This window comes from Callospermophilus lateralis, chromosome 2 (genome assembly GCF_048772815.1).
Source record: "Callospermophilus lateralis isolate mCalLat2 chromosome 2, mCalLat2.hap1, whole genome shotgun sequence".
Lineage (NCBI taxonomy): Eukaryota > Metazoa > Chordata > Mammalia > Rodentia > Sciuridae > Callospermophilus > Callospermophilus lateralis.
The window spans coordinates 67,286,353-67,303,268 of record NC_135306.1 but is presented as its reverse complement, the minus strand read 5'-3'; the positions used below and the strand labels follow the sequence as shown (position 1 = coordinate 67,303,268).

Genomic DNA, 16,916 nt, shown 5'->3' with positions numbered 1-16,916 from the left:
CTCCAATGTATTTTTTGGCACTTTTATCTAATATAAGATAATATGTGCATTAGTCTCTGTGTCCTCTCTTCTGTACCATTGGTTTACAAGTCTATTTTGGTGCCAATACCACGCTATTTTTGTTTCTATTGCTCTGTAGTATAATTTAAGGTCCGGTATAGTGATACCACCTGCTTCATTCTTCTTGCTAAGGATTGCTTTATCTATTCTGGGTCTCCTATTTTTCTAGATGAATTTCATGACTTCTTTTTCTATTTCTATGAGGAATGTCATTGGGATTTTGATTGGAGTTGCACTAAATCTGTATAGTGCTTTTGGTAGTATAGTCATTTTGACAATATTAATTCTGCCTATCCAAGAACAAGGAAGATCGTTCCATCTTCTAAGGTCTTCTTTAATTTTTTTCTTTAGCATTCCGTAGTTTTTGTTGTAGAGGTTCTTTCACCTCTTTCATTAAGTTGATTCCCAAGTATTTTATTTATTTTGAGGCTATTGTAAATCCTCATTTTCCTTTCAGAGAATTTGTTACTGATATACAAAAATGCCTTTGATTTATGGCTGTTGATTTTGTATCCTGCTACTTTGCTGAATTCATTTACTAGTTCTAGAAGTTTTCTGGTGGAATTTTTTGGGTCTTCTAGGTATTTTTTCAGCAAATAGTGCTAATTTGAGTTCTTCTTTACCTATTCATATCCCTTTAATTTCTTTCCTGTATCTAACTGTTCTGGCCAGTGTTTCAAGAACTATATTAAATAGAAGTGGTAAAAGAGGGCATCCCTGTCTTGTTCCAGTTTTTAGAGGAAATGCTTTCAATTTTTCTCTGTTTAGATGTTGGCCTGGGGCTTGGCATAGATAGCTTTTATGATGTTGAGATATGTTCCTTTTATCCCTAGTCTTTCTAGTGTTCTGAACATGAAGCGGTGCTATATTTTGTTAAATGCTTTTTCTGCATCTATTGAGATGATTATATGGTTTTTATCTTTGAGTCTATAGATGTGATGAATTTCATTTATTGATTTCTATATGTTGAACAAAACTTGCATCCCTGGGATGAACCCCACTTGATCATGGTGCATTATCTTTTTGATATGTTTTTGTATTCAATTTGCCAGAATTTTATTGAGAATTTTTGCATCTATGTTCATTAGAGATATTGGTCTGAAGTTTTCTTTCTTGAATGTGTCTTTGCCTGGTTTTGGAATCAGGGTGATATTGGCCTCATAGAATGAGTTTGGAAGTGTTCCCTCTTTCTCTGTTTCCTGAAATAAATTGAAGAGTATTGGTATTAGTTCTTCTTTAAAGGTCCTGTAGAACTCGGCTGTGTATCTATTCAGTTCTGGGCTTTTCTTGGTTGGTAGGCTTCTGATGGCATCTTCTATTTCATCACTTGAAATTGATCTATATCAATTGATCTATATAAATTGATCTATATAAATTGTGTATATCATCCTGATTCAATTTGGGCAAATCATGACTCTAGAAACTTGTTGATGCCTTTGATATTTTCTATTTTATTGGAGTACAAGTTTTCAAAATATTTTCTAATTATCTTCTGTATTTCTGTAGTATTTTTGTTATATTTCCTTTTTCATCATGTATGTTAGTAATTTGAGTTTTCTCTCTCCTTCTCTTCATTAGCATGGCTAAGGGTCTGTCAATTATATTTATTTTTTCAAAGAACCAACTTTTCATTCAATTTTTTTGTTTCAATTTCATTGATTTCAGCTCTGATTTTAATTATTTCCTGTCTTCTACTCCTTTTGGTGTTGATTCATTCTTCTTTTTCTAGGGCTTTGAGATGTAATGTTAAGTCATTTATTTGTTGACTTTTTCTTTTAAAAAGGAATGAACTCCATGCAATGAACTTTCCTCTTATTACTGCCTTCATAGTATCCCAGAGATTTCAATATGTTGTATCTGTGTTCTCATCACCTCTAAGAATTTTTTAATATCCTCCTTGATGTCTTTTGCAATGCATTGTTCATTCAGTAGCATATTATTTAGTCTCCTTGTGTTGGAGTAGCTTTTAATTTTTATTTTATCATTGATTTCTAATTTCATTCCATTATGATCTGATAGAATGAAGAATAGTATCTCTATTTTTATATTTTCTAAGAGTTGCTTTGTGGCATAATATATGGTCTATTTTAGAGAAGGATCCATGTGCTGCTGAGAAGAAAGTATATTCTCTCATTGAAGGATGAAATAGTCTATATATGTCAGTTAAGTCTAATTTGTTGATTGTATTATTGAGTTACATAATTCCTTTGTTCAGTTTTTATTTGAAAGCTCTATTCATTGATGAAAGAGGTGTGTTAAAGTCACCCAGAATTATTGTGTTGTGGTCTATTTGGCTCTTGAACTTGAGGAGAGTTTGTGTGATAAACATAGATGGCCCATTGTTTGGGTCATATATATTTATTATTGCTATGTCTTGTTGATGAATGGTTCCCTTAAGCAGTATGAAATATCTTTCTTTATCTCTTTTGATTAACTTTGGCTTGAAGTCTACTTTATTTGATATGAGGATGGAAACCCTTGCTTGCTTCCACAGTTCATGTGAGTAATATGTTTTTTTCCAATCTTTTATCTTCAGTCTGTGGATGTCTTTTCCTATGAGATGAGTCTCTTGAAGGCAGCATATTGTTGGGTCTTTTCTTTAAATCCAGTCTTCTAGTCTGTGTCTTTTGATTGGTGAGTTTAGGCCATTAACATTCAGGATTATTATTGAGACATGATTTGTATTCCTAGCCATTTTTGTTTATTTTTGGTATTTAACTTTACTTGGTTTCTTCTTTGATAAGTTTTTTCCTTTAGTGTAATACCTCCTCTTGCTGACTTTCATTGTTGTTTTTCAATTCCTCTTCATGAAATATTTTATCAAAGATGTTCTGTAGTGCAGGCTTTCTAATTTTAAATTTTTAACTTTTATCATGTAAGGTTTTTATTTAATCATCAAATCCAAAGCTTAATTTTGCTGGATATAAGATTCTTGGTTGGAATCCATTTTCTTTCAGAATTTGATATATACTGTTCTGGGATCTTCTGACTTTGAGGGTCTGGGTTGAAAAATCTGCTGAGATATGAATTGGTCTCCCCCTGTATGTGATCTGATTCCTCTCTCTTGTGGCCTTTAAGACTCTATCCTTATCCTGTATGCTAGGCATTTTCATTATAATGTGTTTTGGTGTGGATCTCTTGTAATTTTGTGTTTATTTATTTTTTTATGTGGTGCTGAGGATTGAACCCAGTGCCTCATCTGTGCAAGGCAAGCACTCTACCACAAAGCCACAACCCCAGCCCTTACCCTTCCCTTTTTAGTGAAATTCCTCTGTGACTTTTTCACTGTTTTAACATGTTTAGATAAGGAATCCAGCAGGTCTAACTTGTTTTTCTCTCTGCTGCTCATTTGCAGATCTCAGAAAATTTCCACTGTGACCTGAACTCTGACCAGTTTAGAGGATTTCTGCGAGCTCATACACCCTCAGTTGACCCATCGAGTCAGGCAAGATCTGCAGTCTTCTCAGTCACCTACCCATCCTCAGACATCTACCTGGTAGTCAAGGTAGTTAAGCACCATGTGATTTGCACATGCTAATGTTCCCATTATTGCTTTATTCCCAGCCTGTGTGTGGGGTGAAATGACAGAATATGTCTACATGTCCTTCATGGGATTTGAATTGTTTCCTTCTCAGCTTGCGCCTTTTGCCTTATCAGTAAAGTCTGTTTGGCTGTTTTGTTTTCACAGTACTAGGGATTGAACTCAGGGCCTTGTACATGCTAAGCAAGTTATCTACCAACTGAGCTACATTCCAGTCCATAAATTCTGTTTTGAATACTAGAAAGTCTTGGGTTTTTTGGAGTCCTACAGTCATAGAGATCATGACTGACAAATACCTAAACTTTCTGAGATACATCTGCCAAGTGGAAATGATCACAGTGACCTCAGTGAGTAGTTGTAACTTCACACTAAAGCCTTGTCCTTCCTCCTAACTAAAGAATGTGAACTCTGCTGTGGGAGAAAGGAACAACATCTTTCTTGTAGTTTCCTCACAATGTTCATGTTTTCTCAGAAACCCTCAGCTAAATGTTTCCAAGTTCAATCTCTGACAGACTGAGGTAAGGGACTGTGATTTTTCAACTTTTACTCTCCCTTTCTGTCACCATCCCACATACTGTGCCTATGGAGAGTCAAAATCTGTGGGGCCATTGCAGCTAGAACCTTCCATTCTGTGCTCTACTCTTGGCTGATGTAAGAAAACCAGAGACTTTTGCCACATACCAACACAATTGGATAGAATTCAACAGCAGTGGGTATTTAACTAACCTCAAGCCAAACAACTGGGCTTATTGACTCTACATCAAGACTGTAAAACAAATAAAAACAGCAAATCCCGGTATCTGATTTCGTATATATTCAGCCTTCTGCGTTTAGAACATTTTCTATTTAGCTCAGTATCTTATGTCCATAATCTTGATGATTTGCCCAGGATCTTGTGGTAGTAGCATATAGATTCCAAATAATTCAGATAACTTAAAAGTCACTTTCTTGACACCATTTTACAAAAACGATGAAAGATGGGAATAATCTATAATTTGAAGGGAACCTGATTAAGCTTGTGGAAAGTATGGTTAAAAAATTGTTGCTAAAAAGACACATCTATAGTTGTCAAACTTTAATACATGTCCTTTCCATTGCAATATTACTTAGAGATTCAGAACATTTAGCTTAAATTACACTGTGGCTGTCCTACAAATTCACAGTTGTCTCTTGATCTAGGAAACCAATAAAACCAACACCAGTTTTATGGAGTAAAATTGTATTTCAAACTTTACTTCTTAACAGACGACTTTATTTTGATTGATCCATAGTAGGTTACCAAATAACTGTGGTAATATCTTATGATTACTATCACCAACAAAATGTGTTCCCAAACTTTCAAATGTATAAATGTATTCATTTGGCAATAACAAACATACTTTAAATTATCTGGATATAATTGTGAAATTAAAATATATATAGCAAGACAATGCCTAGTTTGCTTTCTATTTATCTTTACCATTTATCATTGCTGCTTTTCTCCTAAATATGTAGTAAATGGTGTTGTAATACTTAGCTCATACAGGTAGGCACCATTTGATAAAGAGGGGCTTCTTTCTATCGTATTTTTAGTCCCAAGATGAATAACAGGATTTTAACCATATTTTAGGTACAGTCACCTAGTTCAAGTATTAAATATGATATGACTTTAGGAGGTCATTTCACGTATAAAGATTAACCTTAAGCTTTCTAAGAATTGTTTTAAAATATACAAATCAGACTGAATATTTGAAGGAAGCCTCTCTACTTTAAAAGTCCCAGATGGGGCTGAGGTTGTGACTCAGAGGGAGAGTGCTAATCTGGCATGCATATGGCCCTGGTTTTGATCTCCAATCCTGTAAAAAAAAAAAAAAAAACAGCCCCACATTATTCTAATATACTCCTTTGCCCTAGCTCCTGTGGTTGTGAGGACTCATGCATTTCACGACACACACTTTTACACATCAATCACCCTGCGGTTCCTTCTCATGAAGTACTTGGAGTCTCCCTTGCCCAGTATTGTCAAGGGATAGTACCTTCTGCTCTGGTTGAATCTGGACTTTTCTGCTTCCAGATTCTGGTGATCCCTTTGCCATGGGTTTCAAATAAAGCCAGGGCATTCCCCATCCTTGCCTCAGGATCCTGATTAAAATATTCATAATCTTATGTTCAAAGTTTATTTTAAAGAGCATGTTTTTAATCTTTGACTTCATGGAAAAGATGAGCTTCCTTCTCATTTATTGTACAAGTTCCTGTCTATGAGCTTCAGGAGAATGGGGACCATATTTATTGTGTTTACCACCTAATCTCCCAGTAGCTATCACCATAAATGTTTTTTGAATGAATGAAGGAATTTGGATGAACAGGAACACAGGTCAGTTTCTAGCTCAAGTACTATTTGTGTTTCCAACGTGGTACATCCCTCATGGGACCAACCTTCTCTTCAAGCTGTGACAATAAGAAAGGTTTTTACATTCTTCTATGGGAAGAGAGACCCTGCTTGGAATGCTTCCTGAAACAGGTGTCTGTTGGGCCGATTCATGCCACTTGCTTTGAAACCCCATTAACGCTCTCTTCATCAGTAGGGTATGCTGGTTTAAATACTTTGTGCTTAACTGAGCGTGCCTATTAAAATCATGTGTCTATGGAATAGGTTGACCTAAATTTCTTCTTCAAGGACATCTCAACTAATGGCTCAAGTTAATGGGTCTAAATCCACTTGTTTTTCTCATCAACATCAAAGTTAAATTTTCTTTCACAGAGAATTAGGAAATTTCAAATTTCTCCTTTTCCTTTTCCTAAACATAGTGCCCAGATTTATGGCACCTCCCACTAGTTCCTTCACCTGAAACAAAATGGAAGGTGCTGGACAGTAATAGCATTCATTCATCTCCCAGCCAGCTAGCAAATTGAGAAGCTGCACATTACAGTTTTTGACTTTCTTTACAAGTCTGCTAAATCCAAAGTAGTAGCCCTAATAGGAAACACAAGGGACACAATTACAGATAATTTATTCTGTTCATTTATTCATTTTGTGGAAGGTTATAGTCCCCAACTTGACTTTTATGGAAATCATATTTCTTTTTTACTTTGTTAGCCATAATAAAGAAAATGAGCTTTTCACTTCCTACATATGTCTCATGGGTTTTGTTTTATAAAATAACTTTTATTGCATTTTTATTATGGATATAATACATGTTTATGGTTTAAAAATAGAAACTACATATCAGCAATAGGAAGAAAATAAGAATCACACATAATCCCACCATACAAAGATAACTACTGTTAACATTTGCTGTGTTCCTACTATCATCCTTTTAACATGTCTTCTTGACTTTTTTACAAAACTGTGTGGTACACTTCACACTATTTTTTTAAATCAGAAAACATATATTATGGGCACCCTATGCCATTGAACATGTTTTGGTTTTGGTTTTTGGTTCTGGGGTTTATTGGGGGGGGCGGTGTGGGGTTTTTGTTTTGGTTTGGTTTGGTTTTGGTACAAGGGATTTAACCCAGGGACACTTAACCTCTGAGTCACATCTCCAGACATTTTTGTATATTTTATTTAGAGACAGGGTCTCACTGAGTTGCTTGGGGCCTCACTAAGTTGCTAAAGCTGGCTTTGAATTCACAATCCTGCCTCAACCTCCGGAGCCACTGGGATTACAGGCGTGTGCCACTTTGCCCAGCTTGAACATGATTTTGATGGCTGCAGAGATTCCACTATGTGGATATAATTCACTCACTTATTTTAATATTATTTTTATTGGTAGGTTGAAAAAGTCCTTCAACAGGGAGAGATTGCTGACTGTGCAGAACCCTACATGGTTATCAAAGAAAGTGATGGAGGAAAGGTATGATGATTTGATTATTGGTAAATGATTAAATCTTAGAATTAGCAGATATTTACAGAGGTGTTCCACAAAATAGTTCATGTGGTCTAGACTATAATATGTCCTCATATGAAACACTAATAAATTGTATTTAAACAAAAGAAGAAAGAGAATCTATTATTGATGATAATCTTTAAAAGTAATAAATTATTGAACTCATAAATAATGACATGCACCATTGTAAGACTGTAAAATTTGGCCAGGGCAAAAACCATATCCAATCGTCTTGCTTCTGAGGCTCGGACCCAGATGATTGGGAGGGTTCTGGAGACCCCATAAAACTAAACAGTACTAGAGATCTCCTGACCTTTCTCAGGACATGGGGCATTGTCCTTTCCAGTATCAATAATTGGTAATTGGCTGTGACTACTGTGCATCATAAATTAATTAGTAAATTACAGGTCCCAAGCCATTAAGCACCAATTTACAAAAGTTCTCCAAATGATTTTTTAAACCTGACCTTTCTTGAATAAGACTTCCCTAATCAGACTAGTACCTTTGAAATAAAATTGATTGAACTCAAAACACTTCTTTTTTTTTTTTTTTTTCCATTTATCATTCAATCTGAACTTGAAAAGAACACACTGGAAGTGTTGTCAACTTAATGAAGAAGTTGTTACAGTTCTTGTTGAAGTTTTCCAAGGCAACTTTTGTTTAAAAAAAAATCTTTGGGGGGATCTTGGTAGATGATGGATTAAATTTTTATCCCAATTTTCTCTCATGAGAACTAGGTCATACAACTAGATCTGAAAGAAGCGCTTGTGGGTTCACTAGTATATTAATCCTTGGACATTTCTTTTGTAGTGGAAGTTACAGTTAACTTATAGCCTGCTTTAACCTCCTCCTATAATCATTGTTTTCTGATCAGCTAGACTTCTGGTGTAAGTTGAGATAGTTTCTGCTGATTCACTCTCTAGTCAGTGGAGTTGGGGTTTGCAGATGGCTGGGATATCCATGTTAGAAGTAGTTGACTTGCTGCTGGTGCCATACTGTTTGTTTCAGCTCATCTCTTTCCATTTTCCTCTAGAGTAAAGATAAAATTGAAAAACTGAAACTTCAAGCTGAATCCTTCTGCCAACGTTTAGGGAAATACCGGATGCCCTTTGCCTGGGCTCCTGTGAACTTAGCCAGCATCTTCAATGTCTCCACCCTCGATAGGGAGGTAACTGATGTGGAGCCCACGGTTGGTAAGATTTTCATCTGTTGTAAGATGGGAAGGGATCCCCAGTACTGAGGCCAATACTTAATAGTGAGGCTTAAGAGAGCAGGAAGGTGTCAGAGACAGGAAGGAGGAAAGAAATAAATAGAATGTAAAACTATCCTGCCTGAACTGCATATGTTTGATTGGATAGAGATCCTCAAAACAATTGCCATGAACATTTATGGAGCTTAGGTATACTCTCACATTAAGAATTTTGGTTGGAATTTTCTGGATTTTTTTAACATTTCAAAAGATTAATTTTTTAGTAGTCACTCCCTCTCAAACAATAAAAATTATTAAAAATAACAAAAAATATAGTAATCATCAATAGTGTGTTAAAGACACCATGGTTGGCTCCTGGATATAGAAACAGCCACTATTACAAAGGCTTTGCTTTGAAAAGCAAAACTCAGGTTTCACAGCAAAATTTCCAGTTTTTCAGTTTATTTTGCCAAGTGCAATGAAAGAATGGAAGCTAAAAGAATATCTAGTTACTGTTCCAATTCACTTTATTAATTTCTCTCTTTTTCATCACTTCCCCCTTGATGAACAATTAATGTCCTACAGTTTACACATGGAGCTGTCCAAGTGATTTTAAAATTTTCAAGTGGGCACTGCCACCCTGCCCCCCATCACCTGTGGCAGGGTTTCTGTTTTCCTAAATGCCTTTGAAATCAGCAAATATTTAAGTCTACCTTCAAATTCTTTATGCATTCCTTAGCTCTGCTGTTTACCAGGGAGTGGAAGAAAGGGTATTTGTTATTGATGCTTTTCTTCTGAAGTTACTGTTGCATAAATTCTAGTTAACTCCTGGTTTATTTCTAATTTGTTGATAATAAACCTCATTTGACTACATTCTGACCCCACACCACAATTTTTAACACCAACTTCTATGTATACCCTTTTTTAAGTATAAAGGATAACCTTATTTGAAAGTGTTACATGGGGAGCTTAGAGGGCCCCATCAGGTAGGTTACTTAGCACAGGGCTTGTTGAGACCTCAGTGAGCAAGGGTCAAGGGTAAATTAACCTGACTACCAGGTTGATCCTGGGAAGGCAACCCAAGATGCAGTGTATTGCACGGAATTTACATGGATAGTGCTAGCAAGAAACTGTACTTCAGCAAGAGAGTTGGAAATAGATAAGAAAATATTCAAAGGCAAGAATTGGAACTATTAGAATTCTAAGTAATTTGACTGTATACAACAGAACCCCTGAGTTTTGCATTGTAAAAGCCACAAGATGATTTCCAACTGAATTCACAAAGGAGAGAGATAACTAGACAGAATTCCAGGGTCTTGACCCTGTCTCATCCTCATCACAAAGGTCAACGGAGGCAGAAACTGAGTCCTCTTGCCTAATCCACATGAGAGAGGCAAGCTGGATCCAGAATGTACTCAGGCTAACCCCAGCATGTTTGGGTCACAGTCCCAAATGCAATCAGGGATATTTAAGTATTTGCTTTTCCCAGTGGAATGCAAATGTAAAAATAAAACAAAAGCAAACTGTGTCCTGACTAAATAAAGCTTACCAGGAGATCCTGTTCTGGCTGCAGCTCTGGATTTTTGCTGGTGGCATCTGGCCTACCCAGTCTCATGTGAGAGGGGCCCAGGGCTGCTCATGGCATCTCCATTCTCATCCAACATGAGGACTAAGAAAGGTGGGGACCCACAGAGGGAAAATTTTATTCAAAACAAGAATGACCATGTTCAATGGCTTTCAACCTATCTTAAGATGTTAAGATATGGGAGAGTTAATGACTGCTGTGTATGGAAACAGAATGGTACACTTTCAAATGACAGTTGTTTTCCTTTAAAGGGAGAAACTCTGCAGGTGATCGGAGGAATTTGTCCCAATCTAGGAGGCTTTCTGAACGAGCCCTCTCCTTGGAGGAAAATGGGGTTGGATCCAACTTCAAAACCACCTCCATGACCATTAACAGCTTTTTCAAGCAGGTATCTTTGTTACAGTGGATCTGGGTTTGTCCAGGCAGTGGTATGAGAGCTGGTGCCCTAAGGAGGAGTCCAGGTAGTGACTAAGAGAGCAACCAGTTAACCCCACCAAGCCTCAGTTTCATTATGTACAGAACAGAGATGATGGTGCTTGCTTCACTCAGTGGTTGGGACAGTTCTATGACACAAGGGATGTGAAAGCTAGATTATGGTACATGCTCAGAGTGCTAGCTGTGTCAATTGGGAGATGGATTTGTTTCTGTTCATACAAACTATCCTATTTGAACTGTCTTAGTCAGTTCATTTAACAGGCTTTGAAGAAAGTCTGGCCAACATGTCATTTCCCCACTGGTGTCCAGGTCTCCTGGCTTAGCTGTCCTCTTCATCTCTGTTCCACGTGCAAACTTGCCAGGACTCCTTCTTGCTTATAGAGAGTGACCATTCCAGAGGATGCTCTTGGTTAGTTCAATAAACATTAAGACTAACTAAAAAATAAAAACCTTTCCAGAGTTCTCAAATGCAGAGACAGAAGGTAAAATGATGGTTGCCAGAGACTGAGAAAAGGGGACAGGGCGTGGTTGTTTGAGGAATATAGAGTTCTAGGGGTTTTTATTTGTTTTGTTTCATTTTGTGGGTTTTTTTGTTTGTTTGTTTGTTTTTGTTTTTTGTTTTTTTGCAAGATGAAAGGGGTCTGGAGATTGCATGATAATTTAAATGTACTTACCACAACTGAACTGAACTGTGCCTTAGAAATGCTTATGATGATGAATTTTATGTTATTTATATTTTGCCCTGGGGAGGCGGGGTGACTTGATTTAGACTTTGTTTGACTGTTTGACTATTCTGGAAAAATCTTACACAGTGGTTTTCATAGGGCATTTAAAAGTATTATATTAACAAACCCAAATGCAGAAGGAATGCTGAGGGGGTCCATGTGTAGAAATAAATAGAAAAGGACTGAAAGGGTTTCTATCCAGGATACGCTCCTTCCTGATTGCATTACCCTGGGTGACAAGGTATTTGACTCAGTTAAGTCTGAGTGTTCTCCTTGGGCCTGACATAGCTACGGGTTGTGGTAAGGATTAGACATCATGCACGCGAGTGTCCTTCAGCAGAGTGCCAGCCCCAGGGTGTGCACGTAGAGGGGAGGTAGCACTTACGCTTAAACTTTTTCAAGGTAAATGTGAAAAGAATGAAAGAGGGAAAGACACCTTCTCCATCTTCACATCTCTGAAGAAGAAAGTAAACTAGGGAGTAAAACTCTCATCCGTGGATTGAAGGTGTGGTGAGAAGCTCGTGGCTGGGATTCCCAAGGGTCAAATGGGTTCCTTAGAATGCAGTAGAAGCCCCGTCCTCAGCAGGGCTGGTAAGAGGCTGGTTGATTTCCTGCTGCCTGTTATCCCAATTTCTATGAAAGACCTGTTAGAATAAAACTTAAAGGTAAAAATCTTCCCCAGCGGTCAGACATCCTGAGTCCAGGAGTCCAAAGCACGTCTCCACTCAGCCCACCTTCTCTCTCGGCAGGAGGGAGATCGCCTCAGTGATGAGGACTTATTCAAGTTTCTAGCTGACTACAAGAGATCTTCATCCTTACAGAGAAGAGTCAAGTCAATTCCAGGTGTGGATGGACTGTCTTTTTCCTCTTAAACTGTCCCCAGAGTACTTGTGGTCAGATTCCTTCTTTGTCCAATGTTATGGTTTATAAAAATCGTTCGCCATGTGCGATGAGGGAGGCTTGCATTCACAATTAAGAATCTGAATTGGTCTGCATTTTTGGCAACTCTGTTAATGTTTTCTATTTACTAAAAAATCGATTCTGTAAATAATATATTCTAGATCTGGTTTCTCAGATAAAAGAGGAGCCTCTTTTATCATATGTAATATTATAAGGAAACCTAGTATTTAAAAAATAAATGTGAACTTCTTTGAGGGAAGGTAAAGACGCTTTCCTTATTGTCAGCACAGTATTCCATAAGGTATTTCTATAGCATCCTGGGGTACCAAGGAACTCAGTTTGAAAACCACCAATTGTTACTGCCAGCAAAACAGGGAAGTTACTTAGCTGTGTATTCGTATAGTGTGATAGTTATGGAAGGAACATTAAATATCTTCTGATCTATTCTTTGTCAAATCACAATTTCTTGCCTTTTATTTTGTAGAAACCTCATCTCAAAAGTTGTCATGACATGCTTTTTCTCAAACTATGGGAAATTATCTAGGAACTCCAAAACTCTCACACTCTCACAAATTACCCTTATATTCATAAAGGGAATTTTTCCTTTTACAGTACAATGTGGGGTGCATGCATTTGAAGTTAAGAATCTGAGTTGGTCTGCAGGTTTGGGTCTTTCTAGATCCCTCTTACATGACAATTTCTGTGCTGAACTCTCTCTAGGCTTGCTCAAACTGGAGATATCTCCAGCTCCAGAGATCATCAACTGCTGTCTGACTCCTGAAATGTTGCCTGTGAAACCCTTTCCTGAAAACCGAACACGTCCACACAAAGAGATTTTGGAATTTCCAATCCGAGAAGTGTATGTCCCTCATACCATGTACAGGTAAGAAACACAGGCTCTTGGGAAACCGTGACTCCCACCTCCGGAGTTGTGTTTGGATAATGCTTTTCCCGTCCTCCAACATATCTTTCTACTTGCTAGGTTTTGGGGAAAGCAAAATGTGATGGTTATGTAACTACGGATAATTGGTAGATCTCTTTCTAAAAATGGTTTATGTAATTCTCTTTAACAAGAAACTGTTTCTAAAGTGCAATTTAGATTATAGTGGCTAATTTAGATTTAGATTATAGAAATGAAATAGCTCTACTAATCAATAACTTGGTTTTCTTCTATGCACAAGGACATAAAAGAAAAAAACAGTATGACTTCAATGTCTGACTTGTCTAAAAGATGGGTCTTCAGCTCAAGGCCAGCTGTACCCAAGAGAATTTACAGCAATGACAGAAATGTTCTGTACATGTGTTGGTTGATACAGTAGCTGCTAAACTATTTAGTATTTTGCTGTTCTGTATTTGAAATGTGGTTAGTGCAGTGTCAGAACTAAAAATCTAATCTTATTTAGTCTGAATTTAAATTTATGTGGCAACATGTGGTGACTTCCATATTGGAGAGCAAGGAACTGGACTCTGAGGTCCTGAAAGGCCAGGCTGCTTTGGGATCTGAGAGTCACATGTGGTGCCACCCGATCCTTCATGTGGGATCTGGGAAGGATCTCTTGTCAAGACACATCTGCCAAAAGCATTGCTGCTCATGTACTTCAAAAAAATATATATTTATTTTTTAGGTGTAGATGGACACAACACAATACCTTTTAATTTTATGTGGTGCTGAGGATGGAACCCGGGCACCGCCCGTGCTAGGCAAGCGCTCTACTGTTGAGCCACAATCCCAGCCCCTGCTCATGTACTTTTATTGTTTGTTTTGAGAAGATTTTTTTGAATTACACACACACAAAAAAAAGTTTTTCCATCTTTTCTCCACCATCCAGAAATGACATTTTGTTGTTTATGAGTTTTTAATTTTTAAATAGAACATAAAATTAAATCATAGTGATTAAATGAAGCATCTTTATCCCCAGTATCTGACTGCAGACTTCTACCGTACCTCCCAGTCTTCACTAGCCTCATGAACACTTGTGTGTTCTTCCATTTTCTCTGGTTTACACATGTGCATGCATGCACACACACGCATATGTATCTGTGACTACTGAAGGGTTTTTATTTCTTGTTTTTGTTAGTTTTTTGTTTTGTTTTGTTTTCTGGCACTGGGGATTAAACCCAGGGGTACTTAACCACAGAGCCATATCTCCAGCCCTCTTTTATGAGACAGAGTCTTACTAAGTTGCTTAGAGCCTTGCTAAATTGCTAAGTCTGGCTTTGAACTTGTCATCTTCCTGCCTCAGCCTCCTGAGTTGCTGGGATTACAGGTGTGTATCCCCTCACCTGATGTGAATGATATTATTTTTATATTCTCTTAAAATTTACATAATGACCTCATACTCCACATGCACTTTTTTTTTACTTAACAATACTTTTTTCTTCTCCCTTTTTTATTACTATGTACTCATGAATTTTATTGACTCAATGCCTTACATTCAGTTAGTCTTCTTTCTTTTAAGTTAGTTGGATTGCCATGAATTTAAACAGTGGGAACTCCTAAACATCTTGCATTTTAGAATTTCAGAGAATGTCACTCCTTTTAACTGCTGAATGGTACTCCTTTGTTTGAAGAAGCCATGCGTTATTTGTCCATTTCACTCTTGATAGACATTTGTGTTTTTTCCAATGCTTGACTCTCACCAACACTGTCAGTGAGTTTTTGTCCTTGTCTGTTCACGTTTCAAAGTTTGAATATGCCTAAAAGTGAAATCGCAGAGTCACAACTAGAATGCATTTTTTAATTTATTTATATTACTTTTTTCCAAAATTGCACCTGTTTGCTATCCTGCCATCAGTGTAAGAGAATTCCTATTTCCTTAGTTCCTCATCTGCACTTTGTATTCCATATGTGGGACTCAGATGCAAAAAGCTTCAGAGCTCACCTTATCCAAACGCCCCTGCACATTTCCTGATTCACAGAATTGAGATGCAGAAAGAGAAGGTAAATGGTTCATTGGGATCAAAACTCACAGTGAGAGAGACAAACAACCCTTACATAGAATCAGAGCTCTTCCTTACACATGTGTGTGCCCCAGTTAATCCATCCTAACACAGCTCTTCATTTTCTATCCTCATTCTTTAAATGCCAATTCAGCCCCCAAGACCTCCCCTTAGATAAGATAAGCATTCCTAGGATGCAGTCCTTTCAATTCCCACTCCCTAGAGGGAGATGAAGGATTGAAAATGTTTGCTTGGTAGATGCTGTTTGTGTCTTTTAGAAACCTTATCCTATAATTGGAAAATAACACTTGTAGCATTGGAATAAACTTGTACCAAATGAATTCTACCGGTTATCCAGCTTCCCCTCGGCATTTAATCACCCATGGAGTCATTTATAACTCTCTTTGCTCCTTGTTGCAGACATTATCCCTTAATTACATCACAGCAGGATTGGAATGCATTTGTGCACTGAAAGACTCATAAATGTAGGAGTGCTAAGGAGGACACGTCTGGACAGATTGCTGCAGACCAACATGGCATCATGAGAAACAGACCCACAAACACACAGTGATGTTCTTGAGCTGTTCTGAACACTGTAGAAAGGCCAAGGCCTCTCACTGGGAACCAGCGCTTTATTCTTGGGGTGATAGAAGATACTTCCCTCAAGTTTGGCAGTCTCCCCTTCCCTTGGCTTCCAGGCCACCATATTTTATAACTTATTTAAGGACTTGGTTTTCTTCTTCATGTCGTAAGAGAATCTTACTATGTGAAAACTTCAAGGAATTTAGAGATCATCTTGTTCTAACCTCTTATGTTGTTAAATTTTTAATTTCTTCTCCAGTCCTCCTGTGCTTGATGGTGGGCGATTAGGTTGGTACCCGGGATTGAACTCAGGGGCACTCAACCACTGAGCTACATTACCAGCCCTATTTTATTTAGAGACAGGGTCTCACTAAGTTGCTTAGTGCCTCACCCTTGCTGAGGCTGGCTTTGAACTCATGATCCTCCTGCCTCAGCCTCCCGAGCCACTGGGATTACAGGCATAGCCACCACACCCGGCCTGATTAGGTTGGTTTTGACAGAAAGCCAGGACTAGACTAAGACTCCCCTTTCCTACACCTACACCTCTCCCCAGGTAAAAGTGGTCTGTTAACAAAGTTTGCCTTGGGAAACCTCACCTTCCTATTTCTGTTCATTTTGCTTTCTTTTTATTCCTTACCATCTCCCCATGACTCAAAAAAACTGAAACTTTGTGGCTTTTCTATTCCCTCACCCCAAATAAAGGTTTCTTTTAAGCATTTAATCTCTAAACTCATCCCCTATGAGAAAAGATATGACTTGAAATCTTCTCTCTGCTGAGAGTATTATCTACAAATTCCTGATTCTGTTAGAAAAGCTTTCATTTGACTTACCTGAGGAATTCTGGACATGTTGCTAAGGGCCTGGCATGTAGGGCAACGTCCACTGTGAACATTGCTATGTTTGCACCATTCAGTCTGGTCATAGGAAATCAAATACGTGAAAATGAAGATTTAAGAGCCAGCGAATTCAGGGATGGTTCTATGTTTTATAGAGGAGTCACCTCATGAATGTGAAATATGGTCCAACTTATAAAAAGCTGATCTTCCAGAGCTTATAGAAAACAGATATATCTGTTGAACCAATGACTGCT

At 37.6% G+C, this 16,916-nt stretch overlaps 1 protein-coding gene across 4 annotated transcripts in view; it reads left to right on the top strand.

The window, feature by feature from the left end:
* The window catches only part of Dock8 (dedicator of cytokinesis 8), a 214,902-nt gene that overhangs the window by 90,336 nt on the left and 107,650 nt on the right, over window positions 1-16,916 (top strand). For all 4 annotated transcript variants that reach the window (XM_076846038.1, XM_076846035.1, XM_076846037.1 and 1 more), the window contains 6 exons: window positions 3,416-3,565; window positions 7,357-7,437; window positions 8,504-8,663; window positions 10,496-10,632; window positions 12,154-12,247; window positions 13,025-13,187. In XM_076846038.1, the coding sequence (XP_076702153.1) occupies window positions 3,416-3,565; window positions 7,357-7,437; window positions 8,504-8,663; window positions 10,496-10,632; window positions 12,154-12,247; window positions 13,025-13,187 (785 nt within the window). The remainder of the gene's footprint in view (window positions 1-3,415; window positions 3,566-7,356; window positions 7,438-8,503; window positions 8,664-10,495; window positions 10,633-12,153; window positions 12,248-13,024; window positions 13,188-16,916) is intronic.